General features: G+C 38.3%; 1 protein-coding gene across 8 annotated transcripts in view; it reads left to right on the forward strand.

The window, feature by feature from the left end:
- The window catches only part of LOC308501783 (protein FAM47E-like), a 46,165-nt gene that overhangs the window by 18,149 nt on the left and 11,341 nt on the right, over window positions 1–16,675 (forward strand). Inside the window, exons 6-9 of one of the 8 annotated variants that reach the window (XM_081058821.1) lie at window positions 772–927; window positions 3,607–3,681; window positions 6,296–6,333; window positions 10,467–11,335. In XM_081058821.1, the coding sequence (XP_080914947.1) occupies window positions 772–927; window positions 3,607–3,681; window positions 6,296–6,331 (267 nt within the window). In that variant the 3' untranslated portion in view covers window positions 6,332–6,333; window positions 10,467–11,335. Of the gene's footprint in view, window positions 1–771; window positions 928–1,352; window positions 1,553–1,664; window positions 3,254–3,606; window positions 3,682–6,295; window positions 7,133–10,466; window positions 11,336–16,675 lie in introns of those variants that run through there. The other 7 variants (XM_081058820.1, XM_081058819.1, XM_081058825.1 and 4 more) reach the window with 7 other exon arrangements.

A 16,675-nucleotide genomic window follows, 5' to 3' on the forward strand; every position in this document is an offset into this window, starting at 1 on the left:
TCATAGTTTAAACATCAGTGAGAAAGCAGAAGGGCAGTATCTTTGTGTTTTGTGTTTCTTTGTCCAACCCAAGGATTAGGCCCTCCTTTGTAATGAGACAATGTGTGGGTATTGCATCCATAGTATCGGGGCTATGGACCAACAGATGCACTGCTGAAGAATGGGAGAAACAAAGGAATGACATCTATTTTTTCCTCCTCTCTCTTCCAATTAAAGAAGCAAGAGATTGTGATGGATATCATTTTGATCAAAAGTAGTGTAGCATTTACAAGGCTGAGCATAGTGCTGGACTCATAATAAGGCTAATAACTTATCCTTTTGGTTGACTTAGTATTGTTTAAGATTATTACTATTCGGTGAAATATGTAATTTTTACATGAATTCTAGCTGCTTTACATAATTCTCTCTTTTAATCTTCCTAACAACCCTATGAGGTAGATGCTATTATCTTATTTTACAGATGAAAAATTTAAGTAACTTGCCCATGACTCATAGTTCCTAAGTGAGGGAGGGTGGACTTGAACCCAGGTCTGTCTAAATCCAAAGACCATGCTTACCCACCACATTATTTTCTCAATCATGAACTTACACGTTACCTTTATAAATCAAGGCGTACTGAAACTTCATATATAACGATACATAATACTTTGGTAAGGATCAATCATAAATTCAAAATAAATTATACTTTCATAAGCTAAATCTTAGATTTATTGAAATGACAAACCAAAAAAATAAATCTAATGAAATTGGGAATTATGTTATTTTCTATAGAATCCTTATAAACCAAAGTGGGTGAAGATGAGGTACGGAGCATGGTATCTAAACACCAAGTTGTGGAAAAAGCAAAGAGCAGATGAACCTTTGGTTGACCCCAAGGTCTCGCGTAAAGCTCAAGAGGAGAATTTTAAAAAGGAGTTGCAGGAACAGGTATGTGTATATGTTGAAATTTGATCATCCTGAGCTAAAGATTATCGTAGTGTAACTGCCACCTCATATCGAAGCCAGAGTCTCTGGAATAACAGAGGCTCCTAAAAGTCGTACACCTCGCATATTGAATCCAGCAAAAACCAATTAAATCCAGAAAAAGCCAAGTCATTAAATGGGGGAAGTGTAATAAGCAAGACTTCAAATCTCCTGGCTTCATGGTCGACACAGTGTCTCCCAAAATGGGGCAACCACTCATTGTACTCCTACCACTCTTGGTTCCATGGATAAATTGGCTGTCCCAAAACTGGTGTGATCTGTTAGGCCCACCTCAGTACTCAGAATGAATACAATGTCATGGATTCTCCTTGAGTAATTAACTGTAAAGCTTGTTTTTGTTATTGTTGTTGTTGTTTTGTTTTTATCAGCAATGGATGAATGTTAAAGAATTTCAAAATTGCAATCCGGAAACTTCTTTTATGCAATTCAGCAGAGTTGCAGGATCTTTCGGGGAGGAAAGGGACAAAGGTTAAGCAGTGGCTGATATCACAAAGCAGCAAATACACAACAAGGTTGTGCTCTGATTCTACTGCAAATAAATTCTCTGCCTGCTGTCTCTTGTACAAGTATCTAATGGAGAGAAGTTCTTTATTGTAGTCCTGAAAATTTGGAAATATTGACGCAATATTTGCGCAGGACTCTGATGAGAATATTTGTGAAACTTTTCTCTTTTTCAACAGGTCCAGCAATTCTCTCAGATCTCAGTGTGAAAACACTTCAAAAAAGTAAAATGCTGTACAAATCTGGCTACTCCTTCATTCAGAAATCACTCATCAACTGCCTCCTTTAGATTAGGTTAAAGGAAAGATGGTCATTTTTATCTTTTCTAGTACTGGGTATGAAATTCTAATTTTCAGATGTCAGACATGACATGGATATGCGGACATAAGATGCTTATATATAAGCTGAAAAATAATGTAAATAATAATCAGCAGCATTTCTTGGTGTATGGTTTGAGGAGATGCCTATCTAAATTTATGTGAATTTAATACATAACCTAAAACTATTCCAGTTGCACTTTTAAAAAATAACAAAATCTTCTCAATGAAATATTTAGAAGCAAAAGTAGTTGCAAAACTTTTCTTTTAAGGTGTCTAGAAGCTCTCATTGTAGAAACATATTTTTAAAGACTAATTCCTAAAGATTTAAATAATTTTCCAAAAACCTTTCATTTTTACAGCAAAAGCTAGTAAAGATATTTGCCAAAATGCTTATGGTTAGCTCATGAAAATGAAGTAACATTTAAATTTGGGGAATATGGTTGATAGAACTATCACAGTGATATCAGGAAGTTTCTCAGGAAGTTTAGACACAGGAAGGATTCAAATAAATGGAGTTGTTCCATGATTTTTATAAATCACACTTTTAGAGTACCTGAAGATTGACTTACCTGTGCACTTTAGGTGGTGCCACTTGGCTCTGGCATCCCAATTCACAAGACAGAGGTACAATGGTGTGCTGGTAAGGGGCAGTCACTGTGATGACATGGCTGTCTTGCTGGGAACACATGAGTTTTGGACTGTTCTTGATTGAGTTCATTTGGAAGGTGAAATAAAGAACTGAATTGCAATGATATAAAATTATACCTCCAATTTTAAAATTCAAATAAATGAAAGGAAAAAAACAAAAACGAATGCATGAATATGCCAAAGGACTGGGGCTGGATCAAGTCTTTTTCGATTATCATGCCATTTAGAGTTAATATCTACTAATTGTGGGTATATTGTTGAGTAGGGAAAACACTCCTGTTTCTTCCTCTACTACTCTCAATTCTGGTCACCGAATGTGTCAGGGATTTTGTTTATCCCCACGTCAAGATTACCATTTTATTATAAAAGGATACACTCAGGAGCAGCCAGATGGAAGAGATATATAGGGCAAGGTACGCAGGAAGGGGCATGTATGGAGCTTCTATGCCCTCTGTCGTTGCACCACGCTCCCACAACCTCCACAAGTTTACCAACCTGGAAGCTCTCTGAACCTCATCCACTTGGGTTTTTACAGAGGCTTCATTACATAGGCATGATTGATTAAATCATTGGTCATTGGTGATTAACTCAACCTCCAGCTCTTCTATCCTCTCTGGAGGTTTGGTGGAGGAGCTGAAAGTGGCAATCTTCTCATCACTTGGTTAATTCCTCTGGCAACCAGCCCCCACCAAGTGACTATCTGAGTGTTTTCCCCAAATCACCTCATAACATAAACTCCTTTGTACTTGAAAGGTTTCTGTTATAAATAACAACATAATAATAAAAAAAATTTCACCATTGTGGCTTTTATCGAAATTCAAGGGTTCTAGGAGCTCTGTACCAGGATCAGGAAGAAGAGCAAATATATATTTTGTATTATAAAGCATAGTATCAAAATTATTAATCTAGGTCAATAATTGTCGAATTGCTAAAATGTATGGCTTATCCTTAATTATAAGGGTTAGAAAAAGGGAAAGGAAGGAGAAAAAATTTTGCATCTTTTGGAAGTCTTTATGTTCATCAACTTGTGAATGTGATCTACACGCATATTCCCAAATGAGGAACTGGTTTAAAATGAGGGAATTTATGAAAAGCCAAATGCTTTTAATTGAAATCAAGCTTCTGACTGTTGTGTCTGTGGACCCTCTTTTAGGAGTTACTTGCAGACCTTCGTGGAACAGTTGCCTTTAAAGATTTCATTCTAAGCAGGGGCTACAACATGCCAAGTGTAAGTAAAGGTCATTCCCAGAAGACCCTCTGAGGGGTCAACAGTTGTTGATGGGAAGGGGTCAGCACCCTGACAAAATCAAAACACTTCCCTTACAGGCACACACCAGCACTCAGGCCCCTGGAAGAAAGGGCATGCTTTTCCCCAGACAGGGGCCCAGAGATAGGATCTGGCATTTGGTTCTGTTTATTCTGCCTGTTTGGTTTCCGCTGCGTCAGAGGTGCTGTCTCTCTGCTGATGCACCTGCCTTGGGCTTGGCCTTAAGGAGACCAGAGTGAAAGGGATCTGTGTACAGGGCATGTGCCTTGCAAACTGTGCTACTAAAACACTCTGAATTCTCTAGGAAATGTTTAAGTCTCCTCTACTTCCACATCTAAGTACAAAGAACTGTGGCTTGGGTCAGGACAAAATGGAGTAGGGATTCATAATATCATCATTGTACTACGGGTAGGCCTCATGTAGAAACAGATGAGAGCAAAAGTTCACTTCCTGGGAGGGCCTACCAGTGTCTTCTTCTCTTCTCATTTTCTCTTTCCTCCTTCTACTTTCCCCTCCCTTAACTTTTGAAGCTGCCTCCTACATGGAATGTCCCTCCCCCCACCACCAAGACCACATATAATAGGGGTGGGGTGGGAGGTTGGCAGAGCAAACCATTTATCAGGAAGTTCTGCACCCAAACCAGCCCTGTCACCATAGCAGGAAGCCAGCTAGGCATGGGGCCAAAGTTGTAGCTAATAATAAGTCATGTGCTCGTCCAGTGTCCTCTGTGTATACATCTCTTGGCATCTTTAGGAGGACACACAGCCAAGATGGGCAAAGTTCTTGGAAATGGGATACCGGATTTCTTTTTTTTCAAGGGTGATACAACTAACAATAGCTTATACTTACTGGCAAATAAATATGTTGACTAAGCTCAGATTTAAACTGGTTTCAAAGTTAAATTAGCCAAGGTAAGGGGAAGTCTAAAGTATGAAGTAGAGATGGGGCTAAAAGACTTCATTGCATAACTGGGATGAAATTTCTCCCTTAGCTTTGAGCATCAGTAATAGGCTTGCTACATATATTTAATATATTTATATACATTTATGTACTTATAGTAACTATCTAATCTATATATAAGGGTCAGTATATTTATATGTATAATATATGAAATATGCTATTTTATATGATTACATAATTGTGTATATGACATGTATCTATATATGTAAATATATATGGGTGTATATATATCCTCTTGCAAAGGACATATATATATGTATATATGTGTGTGTACACACACACACACACACATAATCCTTATTTGGTCTTGATGTTATAATGATATATGTACACACACACACACACACACATAATCCTTATTTGGTCTTGATGTTATAATGATTCATAGTTCTATCTTAATGTTTTTAATGGCAAAACACTTTTTTTTTTCATTTTGATTTGACTCCTGTTGATTTAATCCATTCCGTTGAAGAACATTGAACTCAATTTTGGGCGAAAGGAAGCAAGCATGACACACTGGTTATACTCTTTTAGCTGCATTAACTAAAGAAAGATGATGCTGCTGGCAACATCTGAGTCCTCTGAGAAGATCTGCCATTCAAAGCCCTTTATTCTTACATTCTTTATTCTCTATTTTAGCAATAAAATTTCAACTAAAAGAGAGGAAGGAATCTATTACAGTAAATTATACACACACACACACACACACACACACACATATATATATATATATACATACATATATATATATACATACCGAGGGTGCCAAAAAAATGTATACAAGTGGACACTTTGGTCAACATTACTCAAGCAGTAGTTCGCCGTAATCAGAAGTGTCTGGACGCTGATGGTAACCACTTTGAGCACCTCTTGTAATTACAGAAGTCAGACATGACTTGTATTCATCTTCTGTTATTAGTATACATTGAGTATTACAATTTTAATACAGTTTTCCTTTCTTAAAATGTGTATACATTTTTGTCACCCTCTGTATGCATACACACACACACAAAGACACACACACACTATATATATGTATATATGTACATATATACATATATATAGACTGTCATTACTTATTTTAACATTAATTTTAAACATAAAATTAAAAATTTTAAACATTCATTCTCTTTTTACCTCTGTAATGTCTGTGTACACTGTGTATATACACATTCACATGTGTTACATGAACATAGGTACTTATGTACACGTTCCAGTATCTGCTGCTGGATTATCTACTCTATGTACAACCCATCACTTTGTTCCATCTGCTACACAATGGGTGCCAGGTCTTTAACAGCAGGGATGAGAAGAACAAGGCTGTTCTGAGCTGGACTGGACTGGACTTGGGCCCAGAACCAGTATGAAACAGATCTAGGTATTTCTGATATTGTCAACTACTTTCCAAAGTCTAATGTCTGTCATGGTCTAATTATCAACATGAGATTTTGAGTACTAAGAGGATTTCTGTCAGAGTGTAAGATTGTGAATTTGGGTATGATAGTTGTTGTGGGCAGGACTATACAGTTTTTGTTTGCCAACCTAATGAAATTTCTCTCTCTCTCTCTCTCTCTCTCTCTCTCTCTCTCTCTCTCTTTCTCTTTTATTTTTTTAGTTCTTTGAGAAGATGTACATCAGGAAAAAAATGTAAATGTGAGTGTAAGGCTCTTATAAAATAACTCAGCATAGAAGAGTTTGGGAAGATGATCAGACATATTTTATTTACTCTGTAGTACTTAGGTATTTCTCTGTCTCATTAAACATTAAACAAAATTTATGATGAGTGTACCACAATGGGTGTACAACTTTAACTTGGCAACATCCATAAACTTTATACCTAATACTTACAAACATTTCACAATGGCCTTCTGCTTCAGTTAATCAATGTTTTATATGTTTTATCAACTATGAGATCAATATTCACATATAGTCTTCTCACATTTTTGTAGCATTGTCAATATTACGTAGGTATAGCAACTATTTGTTAAAATAAATAAAACCATAATTAAAAGCAGAATTACTCTATTGCCCTTTCCCTGAATACTATTTTTCCTGGTTTTTCCTTTATTCTTTCTTTAGAATATAATTTTCTTTCATTTTGAATTAAGCTTACTCAGATTTCCCTCCACCCCCTTTTTAGGCATTTTAGTCTTAATAATAAATGTGTACCTATAACATAAGGTCATAGGTCATAAAGTATAATGGAAACTCAAGGGGACATATTTTTTAAATTAATTTTTAAAACTACTTTTTTAAATGTTAATGCTCATGTTAGTAAAATCAGAAAATATGGATTAACGAAAAGAATGTATAAAGTAAAAATAATCACTATACAGTCAACAATAACTACTCTTTACTACTCATTGGCATGTATCCTTCTAGATCTTTCTCTGTTAAACCCACTCTGGATAATTTAATCAAGAAGAATTTATTAAAAGGATATTGGGTCTCAAAGTTGTATCAGTTACTGCATCTATCTTCAAATACAAAATCTCTGGGTGATGACCTTTCATCTTCCAGGTCTGTCATGATCCCATTTCTTTTTTTTTTTTAATTAATTAGATTTATTGGGGTGACAATTGTTAGTAAATTTACATAGATTTCAGGTGTACAATTCTGTATTATATCATCTATAAATCCCATTGTGTGTTCACCACCCAAAGTCAGTTCTCCTTCCATCACCATATATTTGATCCCCCAGTAATTTAGCGGTTGTCATGATCCCATTTCAATAAGCTGTATTCTGGGCTGACTACACCGTAATGGATGCTGTAAATTAGTCTTTGCTATACACTCTCTAAGAGGCCAGACACTTTAGTGCTGGAGTACATGATAAAATCAGTGAATAGCAGTGTCAGCCCATTGCTGTAAAACTGTTTTCTTAGCGAGAACCTGTGTTGGGAGAAATACCATGATGGTGATTAAGCATTCAGGAAGTTTGTGAATGTTGGTGTGTGCGGCAGTTTATTTAGTAGGAAAGCAAGTCCAAATCCAGAATAAGTCGCAATTCTAGTAAGGCCACTTTCCCAGACTCCCTTGATGTTTCAACCCATCATACATACCTAGGTTTGGTAGCCCACAGGAGCCACAGAGGGAGAGCTGCTTCTCCTGCAAGACTAGAGGAGAAGGCATCCAGTTCTGCTAGGCAAGCTGGGGCAGGATTTTGGCAGTCTGTCCCAGGAGTCTGACATTCAAGTGCTGAGCAGAAGGTGGTGTTGGTAATTCGTGGTCTGGAATGAATCTATTTCTGTTCCTGGTTTCATTGTTCCTGGCTTGTTAGATTCAAATCTAATTCATATCAGGGACTCAAGTTTTGTCTTAATTGCTGAACAACTAAATATTCAATAGAAACAGTAGCCAGATCAGTCTTGGTGAGGGGAAATCCAAGTTGCTGTAGCTACATTCAACCTGCCTTTCTGCCTCTATGTCCACTTTGTTGGTGAGATCACTGCACAACATTGGAGTACCTGGGAAAGAAGCAGGCTGACATACAGAGGATAGGCCAAACTTTTCACCTGATTATTGAGTGCTTCCTATACAGTGGAGACCTTTTGGTGGGTATACACAAAGAACCAAATATCATCATACTCTGAATCCAGTTTGAGAGATTTCCATGTTCCTCTTCCTCCTAATATGCTTATCACCAGCCCTACATTCTTGATCCTTCCAAGTCTCTGACTACTGAGCTAAACCATCAGCTACTGACCATTAATTGGTGACATGCAGCTCAGATCATTTCTCCTTTCAGACAAAGTAGTCAACAGGGAGAAATGCTTAAAATTTTTGTCTACTGGAAAATTTCCCTTCTCAGTTGTTCTTCCGGGCCACCTTTGAGTTGGGCTATAGTGTTGTGGCCGACCACTGTGGCTGGTGCCATAGTGTGCCAGTTGTCTGTTCTGTCACCCGGACTTAGAGAACACCCATAGGTCAGATGTGTAGCCTGCAGAAGAATGGTAGTGTGGTAAGAGCGAGCACACCATGCGATCTGTTGTGTCTTCAGTTTCTGATCAAGCCCAGTCCTGTATAGAAAACTTGCACTTGATCATGAGAAGCCATATAGTTTGGTAATTAAACACGTGAACTTTGGAGCTGGAGGGCTGGGTTCACACTGTGCTCTGCAACATGTGACTGTGGGGCAAATTGCTTGTTCCCTCTGTGTTTCAATTTTCTCTTCCAAGTAGGGATGATAGCAATAATAACAGTACTATCTCCTGGAATTGTGGGGGGGATTAAAGGAAATGTTACAAATAAAGCACTCAGAAGAGAGCCTGGCACATTGCGCACGCACTTCAAATGTTAGCTGACTTCATGGCTTGGTGGATCAGGTGACCCCCAGGTTATGATGGGCACAGGTTGCTTGGTTACCCAATGTCTCATGATCAGACTGCTGTATTTATTAGTGCCAAGCAACAAACCAAGATTGGTTTCTCAAAAGGGGAACAGTTCTATGCCACAGAGTTCATGGCTCGGCTGCAAACCCCTGGGGGCCTGGGCTATGATTCACCTTTCTGGCCATGCCAAAGCAGCCTGTGTGCCACAGGTGCTTCAAGCCCACTGGATTCACTGGATCAGAGGGCAGAGCTTTCTGGACCAGCTAAAAGCCTTCTCTTGCTTCGGGCGGCCCTCAGAGCTGGCAATCTCTCAGATTACTAAAGAAATGAGCTGAAACAGCACATCTAAATCTGGCCTCCAAATCCAAAGAGAAGTACAAGTAGCACATCATTATATATTATTTCCAATGCCCCTATATAATAGATGCAAATAACCTCAATAGCGTAGACAGTAATAAAAAGTTGTTAATTAGGAAGTGATGAGTTTTTAAGTTTTTATTACTTTTGGTTTTAATATAATTTATCTAACTAAGTATATATAAATTTTAATAATCACTGTGCTTACCAACCAACTTACTAAATTCCTGAAAATTTAACAGTTGGCTTCTGTGAGCTGTTACAAGCTGTCTCTAGCACATTACTGATGGTAAGATTCGAGGCAATGAAGATTCGAGGTTGGGAAGAGAATTGGTTTTCCCAACCTCCTGCCAAGTTATTTCCACAAACAGTATTACAGAGTCTTAACACAAGATGGGAAAAGCCTCATATCACAGAGTAGTAGGGAGAATTTCACTGACAAGGAAGGCTGTAAGGTCTGTCAAGAAGCAGATGGTGAAATGGGATTAGGTGTGAAGAGGTTTGCTGGGGGAAGGAGCAGGAGAAGATAGGGAGAGCCTTTAGGTTACGATGCACATATGATCACTGTGGATAGAGAAAAGGAAGGAAGGAAGATTGGAAGATGTTGGGCTGCAGCACAATTCAAATAAAGGTTTAACCAGGCCAATGCTGGTGGGGGTGCCCTCAAGTCAAGAGGAGGAGTCTCATATTTTGCCAAAATGGGCCTGCCTTGGTACTTCTGCACGCTCAGTCATTGGCGGGGAGCAGTCCAAGGGAGCATGGCCTCAGTGCGAGAGTAGAAGATCCAGAGAGGCAGCAGCTGGGTCCAGCAGTCAATTATCCTCCCCGAAGCAGGAGATGTGAGTAGCATATTCCTATAAGGTTGGGAGTTTAGGGAACTTTAACCATCTGAATCTTCCCATATGTTCCATTTCAGCATCCAGGATCTCATTGTTTACCGGTCCACGCTCCATCTTCAAATAGGAGATCTGGCAAAGCTGTGAATTCAAATAATATTTTTTTCATTTATTAATAGTTAATTTAATAAAAACAATAACGACAATGTTTTGTTTTTATGTAGTACATTACCACTTACAAAGCATTTTCTTTGACTCACAGTTTTCCAGTCAATTCTTTGAAGAACCACTCAGGTCACCACCTGTGGCTGCAGTCAGGTGGTGTTGTCTGACAGACTCTGGTGCAAACAGAGCGCCAAGAATTACACGACCTGGAAGCCACATTTCCAGGTCCAGCCTCCACCTCCCTGCCTAACCCAACACTCCTGTTTGCTCCCCTGGCTTCCACTACTTCCACTACTAGCCCTTAGTAATACAGAATTATGAATTCTTCGTTAATATTTGTGTTCCCAACTACACTGTAGATTTCTGGGCCCCATATTTTTCTCCTAAGTATTCTTTTGGTAGTTTTTAGTAGAAGGAACTGATGGAGCCTTAATTTTCAGGCAAAGAAACAAAGGTTTTAGGGGGAAGAAAGACCCACTTCCCCATTGTTAGTCCTTTAGCTCTTTGAGATGGAGCTGAGCTCTGCTTCTTCATATGGAATTAATGTCACGTAAGAACTGGTTTATTGGGAATCTAATGAACTCAACTAATGTGATGAAAGAAAACAGAAATGAAGGAATGTATAAATTCTACAAAATATTTATGATATTTGCTGGTATCCAATAATCTCACAATCTTACAATCTTTCCATATTAACCTAAGTCATCAACCCTCGTTATTTGTAAGGCGTGCCATAGTGTAAGCTATCAGATCAAATTCTTTGGGGTCACAACTTGGGTCTGAGCTTAACTGTTTCACCTTGGACAAATTACTTAACTTGTATGTGTCCCAGTTTTCTCATCTATAGAATATGAAAACTAATACTATCTTCTTCCTGGAATTGTTACAAGCATGTCTTCAACTGCCACACAAAATTATACAAAGCAGTACTTGGCAAACTGAAAACTTTCAATAAATGTTATCTATGACTGCTTTATATTTTTTTTTCTTGGCTCCTGAAGAGTTCAAGTGGCCCTGCACTTGAACTGCATCTGAGTCTTCCAATTAGCTGCTGCTAAATATTCTCTGAAAGGTACCCAGCTCTAAAGCTGACTCTAGAGAAATTCAATATAGTTGTTATGAGTGGCGGGTTTTCTATTCACTACACTTCTTTTATTTTTGTAAAATTGAGATATTCGTTTCATTCAAAGTATTGGTAAGCTATGTTTCCATTATTAAGGTAGAGGTGGAGAACTTTCGTATCATCATAGGTGAGTTGTTTATGCCCCTGTTTCAAACTTACCTTAGTAAAACTCCATTTATTTTTAATCTGCATTGTCTCTTTTAAAGCACATATTGATGGTTTAAAACAGCACTCAGCTTTTCTCTTCACCTTGAAATTATCTTAACTCAAAAGAGGTGATAAATTCATCCTGGATCTACATACAAACCATAATTTGAAATGAGAAAAGGTCTGCATTTCCAGTTATTACTAATAGCTCACTTTATAGCCATACTTCTATTTTCTTGTATCTTTTACTGCAATTTAGTCAAGATCATCTCATTATGAAAGATATCAGTTAATGTGAATCCTTTAACTTTTAAAAAACTTTTATTAGTTTGAAGCAACATGCAACATTATTTAACTCAGTTTTGTCTTTAAATTGAGTGAACGGAAACTAGTTCAAGATTACCAAACTATTCTTGGACTCAGCACTATATCTTTGCCATATATATGTGTTGCATTTTGGAAAATATTGAGGCTCTTGAACAATTTAAATATTCTAAGTAAAAGTTTCAAATTAAGCCTACTCATCTAGAGGTATGATCTGCACTGCATGAGCTAACTGGGTTGTCTGAAACACCTGGTTGACTGTCTGGCTTTCTCACTTATCCAGTTATTTGATTTTACATAAGCCAATTCTTGTCTTTTCTTCAATTATAATTGACGTTTAATATTATTTTATATTAGTTTCAGGTGCACAGTGTAGTCGTTAGACATTTATATAATTTAAGAAGTGATCCTCCCAATTAGTCTAGTACCCACCTGGCACCAGACATAGTTATTACAATATTATTGACTGCATTCCCTATGCTATTCTTTACATCCCCTTGACTACTTCATAACTATTGATTTGTACTTCTTAATCCCTTCACCTTTTTCACTTACCCTCTCTACCCCCCACCTATCTGACAACCATCAGTTTATTCTCCGTATGTATGAGTCTGTTTCTGTTTTGTTTGTTTATTTATTTTGTTCTTTAGATTCTACATATAAGTGAATATGGTATGTATACCATATTCATTCTACATATAAGTGAATTTGTCTTTCTCTATTAGACTTATTTTACTTAGCATAATTCCTTCCAGGTTTATCCATGTTGTTGCAAATGGTAAGATTTCATTCTTTTTTATGGCTCAAATAGTGTTTTGACTCAGCTAATTAAAAGATTATTTTCCCCCCTTTTCTCTCATTTCTACTGCAGTGAGATTCCTTTTAAAAGTCCTAAAGAGTTACTGATTTAAGAGAAGGGTGTCTCTGTTTATTTTTTTAAGTGTCCATAAATTATTTGATACTCCTCACTTCAAAATTTCATGTCTAATCCCTTTTTCCTTGAGTGTGGGATGTCCCTAGACTTGATTGTAAGGAATAAGAATGTGGGAGAAGTGATGAGATGTGATTTCCGAGACTGAATCATAAAAGATATTGTGGCTTCCTCCTTGTTCTCACTCGTGTCATTTTTCTCTGGGAGAGGCAAGTTGCATGTTGAGAAAACATTCAAGTTGGAGAGGCTCACATTGTGAGGAACTGAAGGCTTCTGCAAACAGCCATGTGAGTAAACCATCTTGGAAGTGGCTCCTGCATCCCCTGTTAGGCCTCCAGATGAGACTGCAACCACGTGAGACAGCCTGAGCCAGAAACACCCAGCTAATTTGCTTCTAAATTCCTGATCCACACAAACTAATGTTTGTTGTTTTAAACCATTACGTTTAGAGATTACTTGTTATGCAGCAATAGATAGCTATACAGATTTTGTGCCTGGAAGTGAGGTACTGCTATAACAAGAACCTAAAATGTGGGAGGGAGCAGGAAAATTGGGTAGTGGGTTGGAACTGGAAGAACTATGAAGACAGAGTTAGTGAAAGCTTGAAGAGCTTTGTGCTTCTTCCTTGCTTTCTCTTAGATCACATGCTCTAGGGCAGAGTTTCTCAACCACAGCACTATTGATGTTGTAAATGGGATTATTCTTTGCTGTAAGGGTCTATCATATGGATTATAGGATGTTTAGCAGAATCCCTGGCCTCGACTCACTCAAAATTCCTAGAACTTGAATTGTTGTGGCAAAGGGTATATAAGGTGTGATAAAAAATTACAGTAAATGCTGCAGATGAGTGCCATCCCATGGAATGGCAGGGAAGCAGCATGTCAAACCTTAGTAACAGTGTGTGACAAGTTTCAACTTGTTCAGTGCAGTCAGTCGGTGTGAGCTACTGTTGAAGGTGTGTTTTAAAGTGTGCCATAAATCATCTTCCATCATGACAACACTCCATGTCACACATTACTTCTGGTTCAGCAATTTCTGTCAAATAAAAACATTACGGTGTGTTCTCATCCACCTTATTCACGGGGTCTGGCACAAGTGACTTCTGGCTCTTCTCCAAAGTCAAAATGACCATGAAAGGTAAACGTTTTGAACTGATTCAGGACATGGAGACAGCCGTGACAGCGCATTCTAGAGCTGCTTCAGGAAGTGGCAAGAGTGATGGGATAAGTGCTGGAAGTGAAGGAGAGTATTTTGAGGGGGATTAATGATGTGTCTTGTACTGTAATAAATTTTTAAAATTTAAACTTCATCGTATTTTTTGATCACACCTTACGCATGTGTACATGCACACAATAACATACACACAATTGCTTATTTAGTCTGTTTTATGTTTTTTAAGGCTTTTTGATGTTCAGTATTATTTTATATTAGTTTCAGGTGTACAGCATAGTGGTTAGACATTTATATAATTTAAGAAGTGATCCTCTTGACTAGTCTAGTACCCACTTAGCACTACACATAGTTATTACCATATCATAGACTATATTCCCTATGCTTTACATCCCCATGACTATTTTTTAACTACCAATTTGTACTTCTTAGTCCCTCACCTTTTTCACCCTACCTGCCCCCAACCCCTTCCATCTATCACCCCAACAAATCTATTACCCATCTGATACCATACATAGTGATTACAATATTATTGACTATATCCCTGATACTATAACTACATCCCCATGACTACTTTGTAACAACCAATTTGTACTTCTTAATCTCTTCCCCTTTTTTCACCCACATCCCCAAATCCCCCACCCATCTGGCAACCATCAAAACGTTTTCGGTATCTATAAGTTTGTTTCCGTTGTGTTTGTTAATTTTGTTCTTAGATTCCACATGTAAGAGAAATCACATTGCATCTGTTTTTCTCTGTCTGACATACTCCGGTCAGCACAATACCCTCCAGATTCATCCATGCCGCTGCAAATGGCAAGAACCCATTCCCTCCCATAGTTGAGCAATATTCCATTATGTGTATGTGTGTGTGTGTGTGTGTGTGTGTGTGTGTATATATATATATATATATATATGTATATATATATATATATATATATATATCCTCCTCTTTATCCATTTTTCTATTGATGGACACCCAGGCTGCCTCCACATCTTGGCCATTGTAAACAATGCTGCAATGAACATGTGGATGTAAATGTCCCTTTGAAGTAGCATTTTGGGTTTCTTTGGATAAATACCCAGAAGTGGGATTACCGGGTCCTTCATTGTCTCTTCTTATAGCCTTTGTTTTAAAGTCTTTTTTGTATGGTATAAGTTTTGCTACCCTAACTTTTTTTGTTTTTTTCATATCCATTTTCATGAAATATCTTTTTCAATCCCTTTACTTTCTGTCTATGTGTATCTTCCACTCTGATGTGGGTCTCTGTAGACAGCATATGTAAGTGTTTGTTTTCTTATCCATTCAGCCCTCCTGTCTTTTGATTGGAGCATTTAATCCATTTACATTGAAAGTAATTGTTGATAGATATGTAGCTATTGCCATCTCGTTATTCATAATTTTGATTTTTTCCCCCATCTTAAATAAGTCCCTCTAACATTCCTTGTAGTATTGGTTTGATGGTGATAAACTTCTTTAGCTTTGTCTTCTCTGGGAAGCTCTTTATCTGTCCTTTGATTTTAAGTGATAGCCTTGCTGGGTATAGTAGACTTGGTTGTATGTCCTGGCTTTTCACCATGTTGAATATTTTCTTTCAATCCCTGCTGGCCTGCAAAATTTCTGTTGACAAATCAGCTGACGGTCTTGTGGGAGCTCCCTTATAATTTATGAGTTGCCTTCCTCTTGCTGCTTCTTGGATACTCTCTTTGTCTTTAACCTTTGCCATTTTAATTATAATGTGTCTATGTGTGGGCCTATTTGGGTTCATCCTGTTTGGAACTCTCTGTGCCTGCTGCCACCTGTCAGCTCCCTTAAGGTTCAGCCACTGATAAAGCCTCATGTGGTACATGAGTTGGGTGAGGCAGTCTCTCAAGTAGCCAATAGAGTAGGGAGAGTTGTGGTCACCAGGTTAATGTAGACTTCAGTTTGGTGCCAGTGCTGAGCCTGGAGAGACTCAGCAAAAGTCTCAGAGTACACAGTCTCTGAAGTCTGGCTGAACAGAAATCCTATAACTAAAAATATAAAAAGGAATCCATGTCACAACAGCTAGGAGAGGCAGAGATATAGAATGGGCCCCAAACCTATAGTTTTGGGACTCATATAGTTTTCCAAGAAAGAATGCAAGGGGGGAGGAGATGGCTGCTTTTGGAAAAAGTGCCTCCAGGTGGTGTGTGAGTTGGGTGAGGAGGGGTTCCAGCTGAGTTAGCAGGGTGGAGCATCTGAGCTCACCAGGCCTATCAGATTCAGATTTGGCCTGTGGGGGCGGGCTTAGCATAGGAAAGATGGCGTCTGCTGGGAAAATGCTGACTGTTCTCCAGTTCTCCTCTTGAACCCATACACCTCAGTCTGCCTCCCGTATGTCTCCAAAGCCCTTCAAGTTACCATCCCTCTGCTGGATCACAAGGTGAGTGCCTGCAATTGAGTTAATCTGTGCGTTGGCCATTTAATAAGAGAATGTCTGGGTTTCCTGCAACCTTCTGTCCCATTCAGACAGTCAGAATCCCCGCTGTTTTTCACAGCCAAATATTGTGAGGGTTCTTCTCAGCACCAGTACTCTGGACTTGGGAGCCTGGTGTTGGGGGCTGGGGTCCCTTGCCCCTCCAGGGTGAA

This window comes from Rhinolophus hipposideros, assembly GCF_964194185.1.
Source record: "Rhinolophus hipposideros genome assembly, chromosome: 1".
Taxonomy (NCBI): domain Eukaryota; kingdom Metazoa; phylum Chordata; class Mammalia; order Chiroptera; family Rhinolophidae; genus Rhinolophus; species Rhinolophus hipposideros.